Genomic DNA, 13356 nt, shown 5'->3' with positions numbered 1-13356 from the left:
TTTGTCACACACTGTTTATCCTATATTCACCTAGTTATTGGGGGTAGCCACAAGTGTTTGTTAATTGCCCTCATCCAAAGGAAAAAGAAACTTCTCACTCCTTTCTGATAGGGGAGGTGGCTTTACAGCTTGGAGCCTACTGAAGTGAGGCTTTTATTCTCCCACAGAAGCTGAGAGACAGGAGTGCTGTCTTTCTTACTGATTGCCATTTTAAAGAGATGGCTTCCAGGTCTTTGAGGAAACATCCCTGAGTTGTAAAACTGATAAGACGCTTATTTAGCCTTTCAAGAGGAGTCCCCTCAAAAGGGGCAAAGAAAAAAAAAAGTGCAATTATAAGGGAAGAAGGAGAGTCCCTTTCCCCTCCTGCTCAGGGAAAATTAATTTTTTTTCTTTTTTTAGATTTATATTTGCCCTCTGGAGTCTCTGGGTGGTGCAGATGGTTAATGTGCTTAGCTGATAACCAAAAGGCTGGAGGTTCTAGTCCACCCAGAGGCATCTCAGAAGAAAGGCCTAGTGGTCTACTTCCAAAAAATCAGCCATTAAAAACCCTGTGGAGCACAGTTCTACTCTGACACACATGGGGTCTCCATGAGTTGGAGCTGACTCGTCAGCTGGTGGTGGTGGATTTACCCTTTTACAGAAGCAAAAAGTACTGCTTCCAAGGATTGCTGGAAAACTACAGCAAACTGGCTCAGGACAGCAGAGGTGGGACGAAGGCTAGTGTCCCTTTGGAGATTAAAGCCAGGACTTGCTAGAGCTACAGCGTCATGCTGACCTTCAGTTTTTAGAAAATCCTCAAATGCTTGGCTTATAATGCTTGAGAAAGTCAATCCATGTTACTATTCATCTTAATAACTTTCTGACTTGTCCTAACTCCACAACTCCCAAATCAAAGCATGGGCATGAATTCTAAAAAAACAGCCCTTCTGTGCAGACTTCCCAGGGCACGGACTCCTTTGTCTGACTTACATAAGAGTGTAAGCAACATACTAGCTGGGGCAGATTTGAAAATCCCTGCTCTGCCACTCACTTGCTGTATAATTCTAGTAACTGAATGCAAATGGCTTCAACATGTTGCAAGCAGAAAGAGCAATTTTGGAAAAAAAAAAACAAACCCAAGAGAACAGATATTCAAAAGCCAAAGGATTAAGAGTGCGACGTGCTCAGCGTAGCTAGAGTCCAGGTCTTCCTAAGGGAAAGTAGAAAAAAATCTCAGCCGACTGAAAGGGGAATGGAAAATAAAAACACAAAAAACCAGAAGAGCAACACATTCGGTATGAACAGAGTTCATGGGGCTATCCTGTTTTCTGTACCCTCAGCTTTGTGAGATGTGGCAACCCACAGACAGCAATCCCAATAGGGGGCCAATCCTGGGTGAGGTCTAGTTATAGGGAACAACCAGCTTCATAAAAAACAACTCAGGGATGATCATTCAGGCTAAACCAAAAGTCCAGTAGTGTTTAAGGAAGACGTGGCCTAAAGTAACCCTAGAGTAAACCTGACTTTTAAGACTGACAAGCCCCATTGAGAAAATAGAAGCAATTGGAGGAGCTCTTGTACACACTAGGAGCCTATCGCCAACTCTACCTACTGTCTCCCTCTGTATAGTGCCCACACTTTGCCTTACCTCCCAGTGTTGGGGATATAAATCACCTGTGCACCCTTCCCGTCTGAGACAGTGCTCTGGCTCCCACTCTTGGGCATATTCAAGGGTATCACTGCAGCCATTCTCTTCTGCATCATCGATCTTCCCTTCCAGTTCATTCTTTTCAGTTAGCATACAAACATGCATGCTCTCTCTTTCCTTTAAAAGAATAAGCCTCTCCTAGACCTCATGTCCCCTTCCATTTCTCTTCTCCCCTGTAAAAGTCTGACAGACAATTCTGTTCTCACTGTGTCAACCACCTCTCCTCCCATTTTCCCTTGAACCTGCTCCAGTGATGCTTTCTTCTGCACCGCTCCATGAAAATGCTCTCACCATCAATGGCCTTGCTAGGGTAGAGCCGCTCCCGATGACTCCTTCATGTGACGTGAGCTCCACTGCTGGAAGATTCTTGGCTTCTGTCAGCCCCTCACTGCTCCCCAGAGAAGGAATGACAATCTTGAGTTTGGAAGAAGCCCCTAGGCATGGATAGCCAGCTACTTCCTTCCCCTCTTTTAGAACCCAGGCTGCCTTCAGAGAACATACATTGCTGCTTCTCTATACTTTTGCTACTTAAAAGTGTGGTCCCGCAACAGCAGCAATGACGTTACTTGGAAGCTTGTTGGAAATGCAGAATCTCAGTCCTCTCCCCAGACCTACTCAATCAGAACCCATAAGATCCCCAGGCGATTTCGGTGAGTGTTAAAGCTCAGGAAGCCCTGCTCCAAACCCTCAATGAGGTTCAGTATTAGAAAGTCCATTTGCCTACAGACGTTAAGTATCATTCTCCATTACAGGTTTCCCCCACTATCTGAAAGTACAGCGTTCCTATGAAAACCTTTTGTAAGCTGAAATGGCGTAAAGCAAAGAAGCAATTTACTATTAATTTGATATGGGAAAAATTTTTGAGCATTCCCAGACACAAAAAATAATCTACCAAATCATAGCAAATAGCACTAAGAAAGATATGGTGAGATGTGCTTCATAAAAACCACATCTACGTTTACTCTAGGATTGCTGAGTGTAGTTCCTGGGGAAGGCGCTTGGCGAAGTCACTGTCACTGCCCGAGATGCCCGCTGCCTATTTAGTGGCCTGCTGCAAAACAAATGCTGAACGCTATTTCCACTTTTCACCTTTTTTCGTAAAAGCAAAAATCCTCTTTGGATTTCTTTCAGTTAACGAAAACAGGTACTTAATGTAGATCTTTCATAAAAGTGAAGTGGTGTAAAGCGAACTTTCAAAAAGCAGGGAATACCTGTACCACCTTTATCAGTCATAAAGGTGACATTTTGGTTTCCCATCTACCTTACTCTTTGATTTCTCAGTTGGTTCTGAAACTGGGAAAAAATAATGGTACTCACTGGCTCCCTCAAGCTCCCTAGACCTCCCTGTTGTCACCACTCAGTCCTTATTTTAACCTACTTTAACTGCACTGGACACAGTTATCACTTCCTCTGTCTTCAAACACTTCCTAACTTGGTTGTCACGGATCACTCTTTCTTCAAGGGTCACTCCTCCTCTTGGTAGCTTTTAACTTCCAAATGTGTCCTGAACCTGCCCATTTCTTACCACCTCTGCTGCTCCTACCTTAGTCCAAGCCACCATCACCTCTCCCTTGGACTACTGCGTAATAACCTATTTTGTCTCCCTTTGTCTACTCTTGTTCTCCATCCCACTGACTGCCAAAGTGGTCTCCTAAAAACACAAAAAGATCACGTTACTTCTCAAAAACCTTCAGTGGCTTCCCATTTCACTCTAATAAAGTCCAAAATCCTTACCTAAGCCCTAAATACTTGGCCCCCCTATTTTCTGATGTCTTCTACTGCCCCTCCACCCTCACTATTTTTGGAATCTACTGAGGACATTCCTGCTTCAAGGGCTAATTTCTTTGCTTGGAGCACTCTTTGTCCAGGGATTTGTATGACTTGCCCTGTGTCCTGACTGAGGAGTTTGCTTACCTGTCATCTTCTAAGACAGGGCTTCCCAAGCCACAGTCTGAAAAGGAGCTTCCTTCTCATCTCTCTGTAATCTTCTGTCCAGCCTTACTTTTCTCTGCAAGACTTACCACGTAATATTGTAACTGTGTTTCATGAATGTCCTCCTCCACTGGAATGGTAGGCCTCCGACGTGGTGGGCACTCAAACGTTAAGCAAATGGTTGCTTTCTGCCTGAATGCTGCTTCTCCCTCTCACCTTCTGTTTTTCCCCAGGCACCCAGGCCAGCAGTCCCTGCTGGTGCTCTGCCAGAACGGGTGCTTATTAAGCTGACAAGGTGAATTTTCAACCCCCCGAAGAATACTCCAGAATCATTGGTAGGTGTGTAAAGAGATGCTTCAGGAGAAAAAAGACAAATCTCCCAGTTAAATTAGTCACTTCCAGATTTGGGAGGAAGGCACTTTCACCCCCAAAGAAATGACACCATGTTAGTTTTCCTAATTATACAATAACCACTGTTTTGCACATCAGAAAGGAACGCGTATTTGCTTGGAAGGTAGTATCTTTGCAAATCAAGAAAAGAATTCCTTGTGTAAATACCTTTCAAAGGGTGCAAGAATAAATGTACACGAAGAGCCTTCGGATGCACTAGTTGTACCTTTATTTGTTTTTACCTTGTTCACTAATAGCTCTGTGATGCAAGGTTAACATACAGTTAGATAATGTCTGCATTGCACACCTAAGGCTATATAGCAAAAGAATAAGAATTAGTACAAATACAAGAACTATATTTACATTCTGTATACTCAAGCTCCAAACATCAGGTAATATTTACAAAATAAAACATGAAAATGAAAATCCAAAATTAATAATGTACATTGTTGCTAATGTGCTCAACTCCTTCACTGGGGAGAGATCAGTTTGCAAAGTCTTGGTTCAAAAAGGCCACTTATGAGTAATGGGTTTTGTTGTAGTGTATGAGGATGGCCACAAGAGACGTGACTCTCAACGAACAAGTACTTTAGAGCCACAGAGTCTAAGACAACACCCTAAATGTGAGAAGGCTGATGGGTTCCTCAGTCACTGATGCCAGAATATGCAGCATGAAAAAAAAAAAAAAAAAAGTTCTCTGAGACATGAAAAACAACACACAACAGCCAGGGTTTGGCAAGAGACCAACCTCAGCTTGGACTTTCCATCTGAGCACAGCCATATGGCTGTGAGTTTTTAACATGAGTTTTACACCAATTATAATTTACTCTTTAAATGATTGGAGGCTTTCCTCAGATTTTGTAGGGTTCAAGTACTAATTCATAAATGGCCTTTTGAACAACAACAACAAATAATCTCTCGGCTGATATTTCAATTTACTAAGGAAGCACAAATGAAGACATTCCTGCTACATACAGTCACAGGCTGGCCACATCCTTGGGTGAATCCTCTGAGCCACAGTGGACAGCTGCAGTGCACACAAGTTAGAGTCCTATTTAACTGACATTCAGCAAACCTGCTGGGAGCAGCAGCAGAATTAGTCTTGTCTTTTTAAGGAGCAGGTTAACAATCACATTTTTAAAAGGGAACTGAAAGGAAAAATGAAGGACCCAAATCAAACAAACAGACAAACAGCCCCTGATACTGTACAGCAGAGCTGAGCGGAACACAGCCCGAGGGAAATGCAGAATACCGACAGGCTACACCCAAGAGAATCCTGTCTTTTCCAGTCCAAAGTGCAATTAATTACAGCTGTATAAATATACATATACCTTACAAAATTAAATACCCCTGTAAATTAGGTGACAAGCAGCAGGCAACAAAGTCTTTGCTTTGAAATATACGCCAGGAAAAGTCATTGTACTTTTAGATCCAACAAGACCTTTCGTAATGATTTAATTTATTCCTTTATCTGAAGAGCGGAAAAATCCATCTGAAACATGAGTAGTTATGTAAGTTCTACCTAGCTAAAGGGAAAAAAAAAACAAAAAAACAAATGATGCTGGTTTCTTGGTTGAGAAACCACTCTGTAACAGAGCACAGGGCCTGGGGCCCAGCCAGCTGCCACAGCGGCTATCCCAGTGCCTGACCGTGTGCCTGACTGTGTGCGTGGGCTGGCTGGCCCCGGGCACGGTCCCGGCCTGAGGGCTGACTGACTCCCAGGCTGGGGCACAGAAACAGGTGGGTCTGACCCCTCGTGTGGTGTGAGGCCCTGCTGTTCTTGGGCAGGAGAAAGGAGGGCTGGGGGAGTTGAGGGGAGGAAGAGATGAATAGTTTTATAGCTAACACTCATTTTTCTTTAATTTACACGTGAGTTTTCTTTTCTTAATAGTTTTCCCTTGTTTAAAGGATATAAGGATAAACCAGAGGTGCTTTAGGCACAAACAAACCACCTCAAAAGGAAATTTAACTTTACTGCCTAGTCTATGGCTGCAGCTAAACTTCCTGCCACAAACTCTATCTGAAAGCTTCAAAGTGAGGATGGCCTGGCATGGAAAGGCCACATCAATTCTGAAACTGTTTTAACTCCAATCTGAAAATGAGCCCCTAAAGAAAGAGGGGTGCCAACAGGGACTGCCTGTACCTGTCTACTGCACAGAGACTTCCCACACCTGCCTGAGTGCCCCTGTGGGACACCCACATCCTGTCACCTCTGCTTCATAACAAGCCTTCTTCTCTGGGCATATTATGGACAGACAGTCCAGTCTGGCTCGTTCTCATATCCGACACATTCAAAGCAAAGACTTTCCAAGCCAGTTTTGTTTGAGTTAGAAGACAAACCAAAAGTCAGTTCAGTGTTATCACATTTTACTCTCTCTCAGCCTTCTCCAGCTCCCCTTGCCACAGACAGGGATCCTTCTACTAGACTTTATAACAGCAGCAGCATCTGTGATTTCATTTTAAAAGTAACCTTCCAACTTCATCTTCATTTCCCTGAAATTAGATTTAATTTAGCCCAGGAAGCTGTCTCTAAGCACCGACAGATCCTGGTTTGAGTACACACCAGAAGGGCATATTGTGTTCATTAGACAATGAAGAACCCTCTAACTACATTAAAAATCTCACACACCACTTGGAAAACAAATAACATTGTAGTTAGTGACCTATGCTTTAAGGAAAGGAAGAAAGTTAAAAAAAAATCCCCATAGAGTTTTTATTCATCACTGTCACATCAGGTCAGCATGTGATGTCTACCCTTTCTGTTGCTAAGCTCCCTGTGATTCACTTTTTCTCTTCTTTGCAAAGTAGTTATAATGCATGAAGCTGGGAGACCTGTTCTGCAGAGACCAGCCCACCAGCAGGTCAGATGCCAGGGCCTGGGTGGTGGTGACAAGCCTCCCTAACAACTGTTCTGCAGGGCACAAGCCCGTGGCTTCTGCTGCCTGAAGCGGAAAGTCATCCAGTTTCCCATCACCTGATAGTCAGCAACCTCAAGGCCGAGAACCCCTGGTCCTCCACAAAGTGGGCACATGGGTACTTTCTTAAATGTTTACGGGATGGCGAAACAGAGAGGTTCCAGCGAAGATAGTATAAGCAAGGGAAGTAAAGGATGGCAAAGTAACTGAAGTAACCTGGAGGCCTCTCCCCCGTGTCCTTCCTGTAAAACTCACTGGCAGCTGAGAGAAAAAGTATCTTCTGTGGTGCCTCTGGAAGCCAGACGACCTGGCCTGTCAGAGGAGAAGACACTATCAGCAGTGAGCTGCTTCCTTTCTCCTCTGACAGTATTTGCACACTCATGGAGAGAAGAAGGATAACAAAGGAGAGACGGGAGGGGTGCAAGCAGAGACTAAACACCTGATACCAGGGTCAGGGCTCAGGCGGGCCTCTTCTCTGCCTCCAGGGGCTTTCTTGTTTTTTTTTTTAAGTGGTGGTAGGGGATTGGCTTTACTCCTGGGATTCGTAAAGCATCCTGCCATGTTTATTTATAAGTATAGGGAGACTGCTTACTGTCCTTTGACAAGCATCATTGACCACTGGATTCAGAGTGAGACTTCCAAGTTTATACTTGAAAACTGCGCTTCTTTGATGTAAGTGAGCTCCAAAAATCACAAGGTCCCTCACTCAGCATTATCATAACTATAATGACAATGACCATTAAGTTCATCACCAGAAAGTGAAACACTGCCCTCTTGTGGGATATTTGTGTATGACACTGCACCAATTTCAAACTGTACCACCACCATCCCAAATGCCGAGGACAGAATTTAGAAACTCCATAAACAGAGCCTCCCTCCGAATACAGAGAGAGACACAGTGCAGAGGAAACTGTGATGAACTGCAAACATCCTACTAACTGCCTGCCCTCATGCCTCACTGCCAGATTCTGTAGTCTTTCTGAAGTGACCAGCAATACCCTTGGCTCTTCCCTTTTTACACGGTCAAGAACAGCCACGGTTCCTAGCCTACTAAGAAGTCTTCTCTTCTCACTTGCACTAAATGAAAATTCCATAACCATGTTCTAAATGAGCCCTAATTTCAGCTCAGAGAAGGTAACTGTCGCATTTCTAAGCTCAGCACAGCCTTCCCCTGAAAGGAAGTGTAGGGATTAGCCATGACAAAAAGACACCGAGGGGTTTTTTTCCTCTCAGTTTCTAAAAAGGTTAGATGTCTCCTCCCTTCATCTCTAAGCCACCCAAGAAAAATTAAAATGACATCACCATCACAAACAAAGAAAAGAAAAAGAAAACTATGTAGTTGTTTTTGAAAGACAAAGATATCCAAAGACAGCAGTACAGACAACAGAGGTGGTCATAATGGGGATCTATCATACAAAAGGAAGCAAAATACACCAAAAAATAATTTGAAGATTCACTGGATCCCCTCTGGGTTTTTGTTTTTTTTTTTCTCCCTTTTGTTAGGCCACATGCTACTCACAAGATTCTCAGCACAGGAAAAAAGAAAGGAGCACAGAGCAATGGAGATGGGGGACAGGAGAGCTAGAAAAAGTGCTGGACGAGGAGGGAGAGTAGTTAAGCCACAGGATTACATACGAGAGCAACCGTCAAGAATCACAGACAGAATGAGAGGTAACACTTTTTTTATCTTTCTGAAGGCGAGTGAGGACCGCAGCAGAGTCAGTAGTTCAGCTGGCTCGTGCGTCTGCGGGAGAGTTTTGACCTGTGGGAGATAATGAGATGATAGGATTAGAAAACTAGACTCAGGTGTTAGTCTCCTCACAGGTCTTTCTCCTCTGTGGTTTCCTCCTGGAACTACTTCTTCCTAGTCCACCCTGCAGGTCCAGGCCTCTACGTTTGCTGAACAAACAGGCTAGGCTGTAGTCTCTTCCACTCTGGGGACCCTTGACCCAAGGCCCTTGGAGAATCTCTCAGGGCTGGGTATTGGGAGATCATTAGGGTGTTCACGACCTTCCCTCTACTTAAGACCCCTAGACCCCAGCTACACCCCTTAGAACAAAAAGGAGATTGATCAGGTGTAAGTGTGACCAGTCTCCTTAATGGTTCAGGACACAAGCTGACACCTTATAAGAAGCACAGACCCCATTACCACCCACTCCTGTCCTTCCTCTATTTTAAACCTGTTTAGAGCAGTAACTCCTTTCCTATTTATGTTGATGTCCCTGGAACCAAAAGCCAGAGAGAAACAAAGGAACAACTCTTACCGTATTGTGCCAGCAAGGAGTGGGTTAAAGGCATATAACCAGTCGTTCATGTCTTTGTCATTGAGAGCCTGCAGAAGGACCCCACGGTGCTTTGTGCACACGGCAAAAGTGTTAGGTGTCTGAAAGAGACACAGGTAGATGAGAACGTTACTACAGACACTGAGCAATGTGGACCACCTGCCATATTCATGGGGCATACAGCCCTTCACACTGAAGGATCAGGAGACCACATATGAAGGAAAGATTCTGCACCACTCAAAAGGGTTCCCTCAAAAGGGAAGGGTGCATGTGAAAGGGGACAGCCAGAAAAAGGGCAGGACTGACCTTCACCATGGCCTGCTGGTCCTCGCTGTACTCCACCTGTGCTGTGGACAGGTTAATGATTCCACGCTCCACTGGGTCTTTATCACTGTTATAGATGAAGACGTATGGGCGACGGACCACAACAAAATGTTTAGCCCAGTTGCTGGAAAGTGGCTCCTTGAAATGCAGGTATCCTTTCTTAGAGACCACTGAGCTGAAAAGGATAGTAACAAAAGAAGTTAGTTTCTCAAAAAAGAAAATGATCATGACCTGATGACCATCATAATATGTCTCACCTAGGCTAAGCCCCTGGAGTCAACAAAACAAATAAATGATCTATTAGGTCTGTAATCTTATCTGCCCAAAGTAATGCTGCAAAAGGGCACGAAGTGCCACAGCAATGTGCTATGCCAGGGTGGAGAAGGCATCACATTTCAACTGGAGCAGAAAGCCAGGCCAGGTCTTTCACCCCAAATTCAATCACCATTAGACTATAAAATGACCTCTCATAGATGAACCAGTAGTAAATTCTTCTTGCCGATTTATCTTTTTTTATATGTCGCATCTTTCGTCAACATAGTACTTACCCAGCTCTAATTTCTTCAATATCTGGAACAAGATTGAGAAATTCATGTTTTCCTGCTCGGGCCAAATAGGGTGTTTCCACAGGTGGGACAATCTGAAATTGCTCAAATTCCAGGCAGGGACTAGAGGCCCGGGAATTGGCTTCTGGGGTCCTTTAGAAGAGAGATTAGGAGGAAGCAAGGGTTAACAAGAGGCTCAGTTAAGGTCAATGCATAATGTGCTGAACCATCCCACCAGGAGGCACACAACACCTTGCCCTGAACACCACGCACCTTGCAAACACTGGTTTCAGAGAGCTCAGCAGAGAATACAAGCTGGTTTCAGAAAGTTAATTCCACATTCAACTGGTGTCATCCTTTCGAAGTTAAAAAAGGAAACCGACAACTGATGACCACCAAGTCACAGTCTCTCTTCCTGTTCTGAAGCTCTCTGAACTTCCTATTTCTTTGTTTCTAATAAGTCATGTGGCCACACCTAGGGCCATGGTTCTCAAACTATGGTCCCTGGATGAGCAGCATCAGCTTCACCGGGAATTAGCTAGAAATTCAAATTCTCAAGCCCCACCCCAGCTCTACTGAATCAGAAACCCTGGGTGGGGCCCAGCCATCTGTCCTTTCACACACCTTCCAGGTGATTCTGATGCTGTTAAAAGTCTGAGGCCCACTGGCCTAGGGAATGGTGGGCAGAACAAACAGGTGGGAAGGCCTGGCTCCTGAATGACTGTGTAGAGCAGAGCTCCACCATGACCTGCACGCTGCTCGGGACTGCTTCGTGGGTGAGAAATCAATCCCTATGCTCTGCTATTAGGTATCTTTCTAGAGCAGTTTAGCCTAATTAATTGTATTTCACCAATTCTCTGAAATTGGGATGTATCTTACAAGTTGATGGCATATCACATTTTAGTTGGTGGTGTTTTTTTCTTTCTTAGTGGCATATAAAGTAATGTCTTACAGTCGATGGCATCCTAAATTTAATGAAATTACCTGGCTGTGTATTTTTCTCCAGCCAAATTTCACTGTCAGTGTTGGTGCAGTAAGAGAGTTGGATGATAACCAGGTGGCTTTCAGCAGGTGAGCATAAAGAATGGAGACAGGGGCATGACGAATTGAGCAGTGACTATAACGAACCATGTGCTTTATTATCTTTATTTTTCTTACTATAATTTTTGTGTGTGTGGTTATCATCAAAATATTTTTCCAAAGATGGGAAATGTCTGATATTATGATTGGGGGACAAGCAGGGGTGGGTGTGGAAGGACAAATGAGTGGAAAGGGATAAGAAGAGGAGTTGTCAATGACCTGATGTCGAAAGAGAGTAAGATGTGACTTAAAAGGCAGACATGAATCTCAGCTGCTGTGTCCCTCAGGTTTCTCAAGGCTGTACTGGTGGCATTTGGGTGAGGAAGTCTTCTCTGTGTGGGACCTTCCCTTGGATTGCAGAACTTATAGCAGCCCTGGTCCCACCCTCCAGCCAGTCATTGTTACATCAAAAAAATGACTCCGTCACACTTCCCAATGCTGCCTAGTAGGAGGGTGCTGTCCTCCCGCCTGAGAACCACTGAGACGGAGAAAGGTTGAGATTTTCCTTGATTCTTAGATCAAGCTTCTTGCAGTGAAATCTGGGTACTTACTTCTGATCCAAAGAGTTGTTCCTCAAGTCTACCAGAGAGGGGCAGGTGGATGAGGGAGTGAGGGTAGCACTGCTGAAACTAGACTCAGAGGGATCCCGTCCAATTGGAGAGATATCAGACAACTGGAAACAATAGGAATACAGCATGTGAGATTCAGATGAAACAAGCTGCCTTTGCAATAAGGGGCTTTGACAACCAATGACCTCACTTTCATAAATCTGCTTCAGAAGGTCATTCAAGAAAATAAGCCTACAAATAATTTACGGCCTGGGTGCCACATCAGGAATCAAGACATTTACAAAAGAGGCAAGGCCGGCTTTTTATATTGCTACTGGCTTTGTGCATTAATGAAATAATCCTCAATGTGCTGAGCACCTATTAAGTGCCAGGCTCTGTTCTAACAACATGGTAGAGAACCTGCCCTCCTGCAGCTTACATTTTAGTGGGGGAGGCAGACAATAAACCAATCAACAAGCACTTTAAAACATGTCAGACAGTGGCAAATGCTATGAAAAAAATAAAGCTGGGATGGGATTGGAGTGTCAAAGAGTTATCGGTTTTACGTAGGGTAGTTGGGGAAAGCTGCTCTAAGGAGGTAATATTTGAGCATCAATCATGGCACTATCTGGAAAAAGATCATTCCAGGCAAAGGCACAAGTGTGCAAAGACCCCTAAGGCAGGAATAGGCTTGGAGCGACTGAGGAACAGCAAAAAAAGGCCAAGGTGACTAGAATAGAGTGAGTGACTCAGAAGTTCTTAGAAGTGTACACCTGACTCTGTTGAAGGCAACACAATTTTAAGCCACCAAGAACTTGAGGTAGTCCTTCTACCTGTCATACAATGACATATCACCTTCCTACAGAATATTCTTCTCCAAGGGATTCAGGGGAATGCCAAAATGTTTCCCATTTGACAGTCACTCTGAGAGACTCATATGAATACTTTTATCTTTGGAAGCCAGTGTCCTGACTCTGAAAAATTAGAATACAAGGGTAGACATGTCATAAATTCTCCAATATGATGATATGCCCACCTTCTGCCCCCTAAAAACCACATAATCTGGGGAAAGGAGATCAGAGTGGCTCTGAAGAAATCAGTCACCAACATGATGGCTGAAAACCAGGGTTAGCGTGCTTACCTTGCAATCACTGATGCTGCCGTGCACCTGGTTGAACTCTCGGTTGAAAGTATGGGTGAGAAGTTGCAGGCACTAGGGAAGAGAAAGAAAAGTTCAAACTGAACATACAATTTCAATGGCTAAATGAATGTGTGGCACAAAAGAGGGAAAAGAAAAGCACCGAGACCCACAACAGAGCCTGTGTGTTGCCTAAACAACCGTTAACTAAGCATATAGGCAAGGGAAGTCTGGCATATGCCTAATAAAAACAACAAAATAAGTAGATAAAAAAGCCATTCTCAAGACTACAAAAGTGAATTATTATAAGCCTCAGTTTAGAAAGTGCTGAAGAATGTAATAACATCCCTTTTATTCTCAATTCACCCTGGTACTAAAAGGCATGTTAATCTCTGCAAGTTCTGTATGACATAGCTTCCTAGATAAACTAGAAACACATTCAATTAAAAGAAAGCAAAACAAAAACACAAAACCCTCTCATTTCTCTAGTTGCTTTTCAGTCAGCTGCCCAGAAA

The 13356-nt window shown here is 43.9% G+C and overlaps 1 protein-coding gene across 2 annotated transcripts in view; it reads right to left on the bottom strand.

The window, feature by feature from the left end:
* Positions 1–4219: 4219 nt before the first annotated feature.
* KIF1B (kinesin family member 1B) overlaps positions 4220–13356 on the bottom strand; it is a 159434-nt gene continuing 150297 nt past the window's right edge. For both annotated transcript variants that reach the window (XM_004385151.3, XM_023739409.1), the window contains 6 exons: positions 12845–12916; positions 11707–11828; positions 10079–10228; positions 9513–9705; positions 9189–9307; positions 4220–8686 (listed from right to left, as the gene is read on the bottom strand). In XM_004385151.3, coding sequence (XP_004385208.1) covers positions 8644–8686; positions 9189–9307; positions 9513–9705; positions 10079–10228; positions 11707–11828; positions 12845–12916 — 699 coding nt within the window. In that variant the 3' untranslated portion in view covers positions 4220–8643. The remainder of the gene's footprint in view (positions 8687–9188; positions 9308–9512; positions 9706–10078; positions 10229–11706; positions 11829–12844; positions 12917–13356) is intronic.

The sequence above is a fragment of the Trichechus manatus genome, unplaced genomic scaffold (assembly GCF_000243295.1).
Source record: "Trichechus manatus latirostris isolate Lorelei unplaced genomic scaffold, TriManLat1.0 scaffold00133, whole genome shotgun sequence".
Classification (NCBI taxonomy): Eukaryota; Metazoa; Chordata; class Mammalia; order Sirenia; family Trichechidae; genus Trichechus; species Trichechus manatus.
The sequence above is the reverse complement of the archived record's forward strand: the minus strand, read 5'-3'. Positions and strand labels throughout refer to the sequence as shown.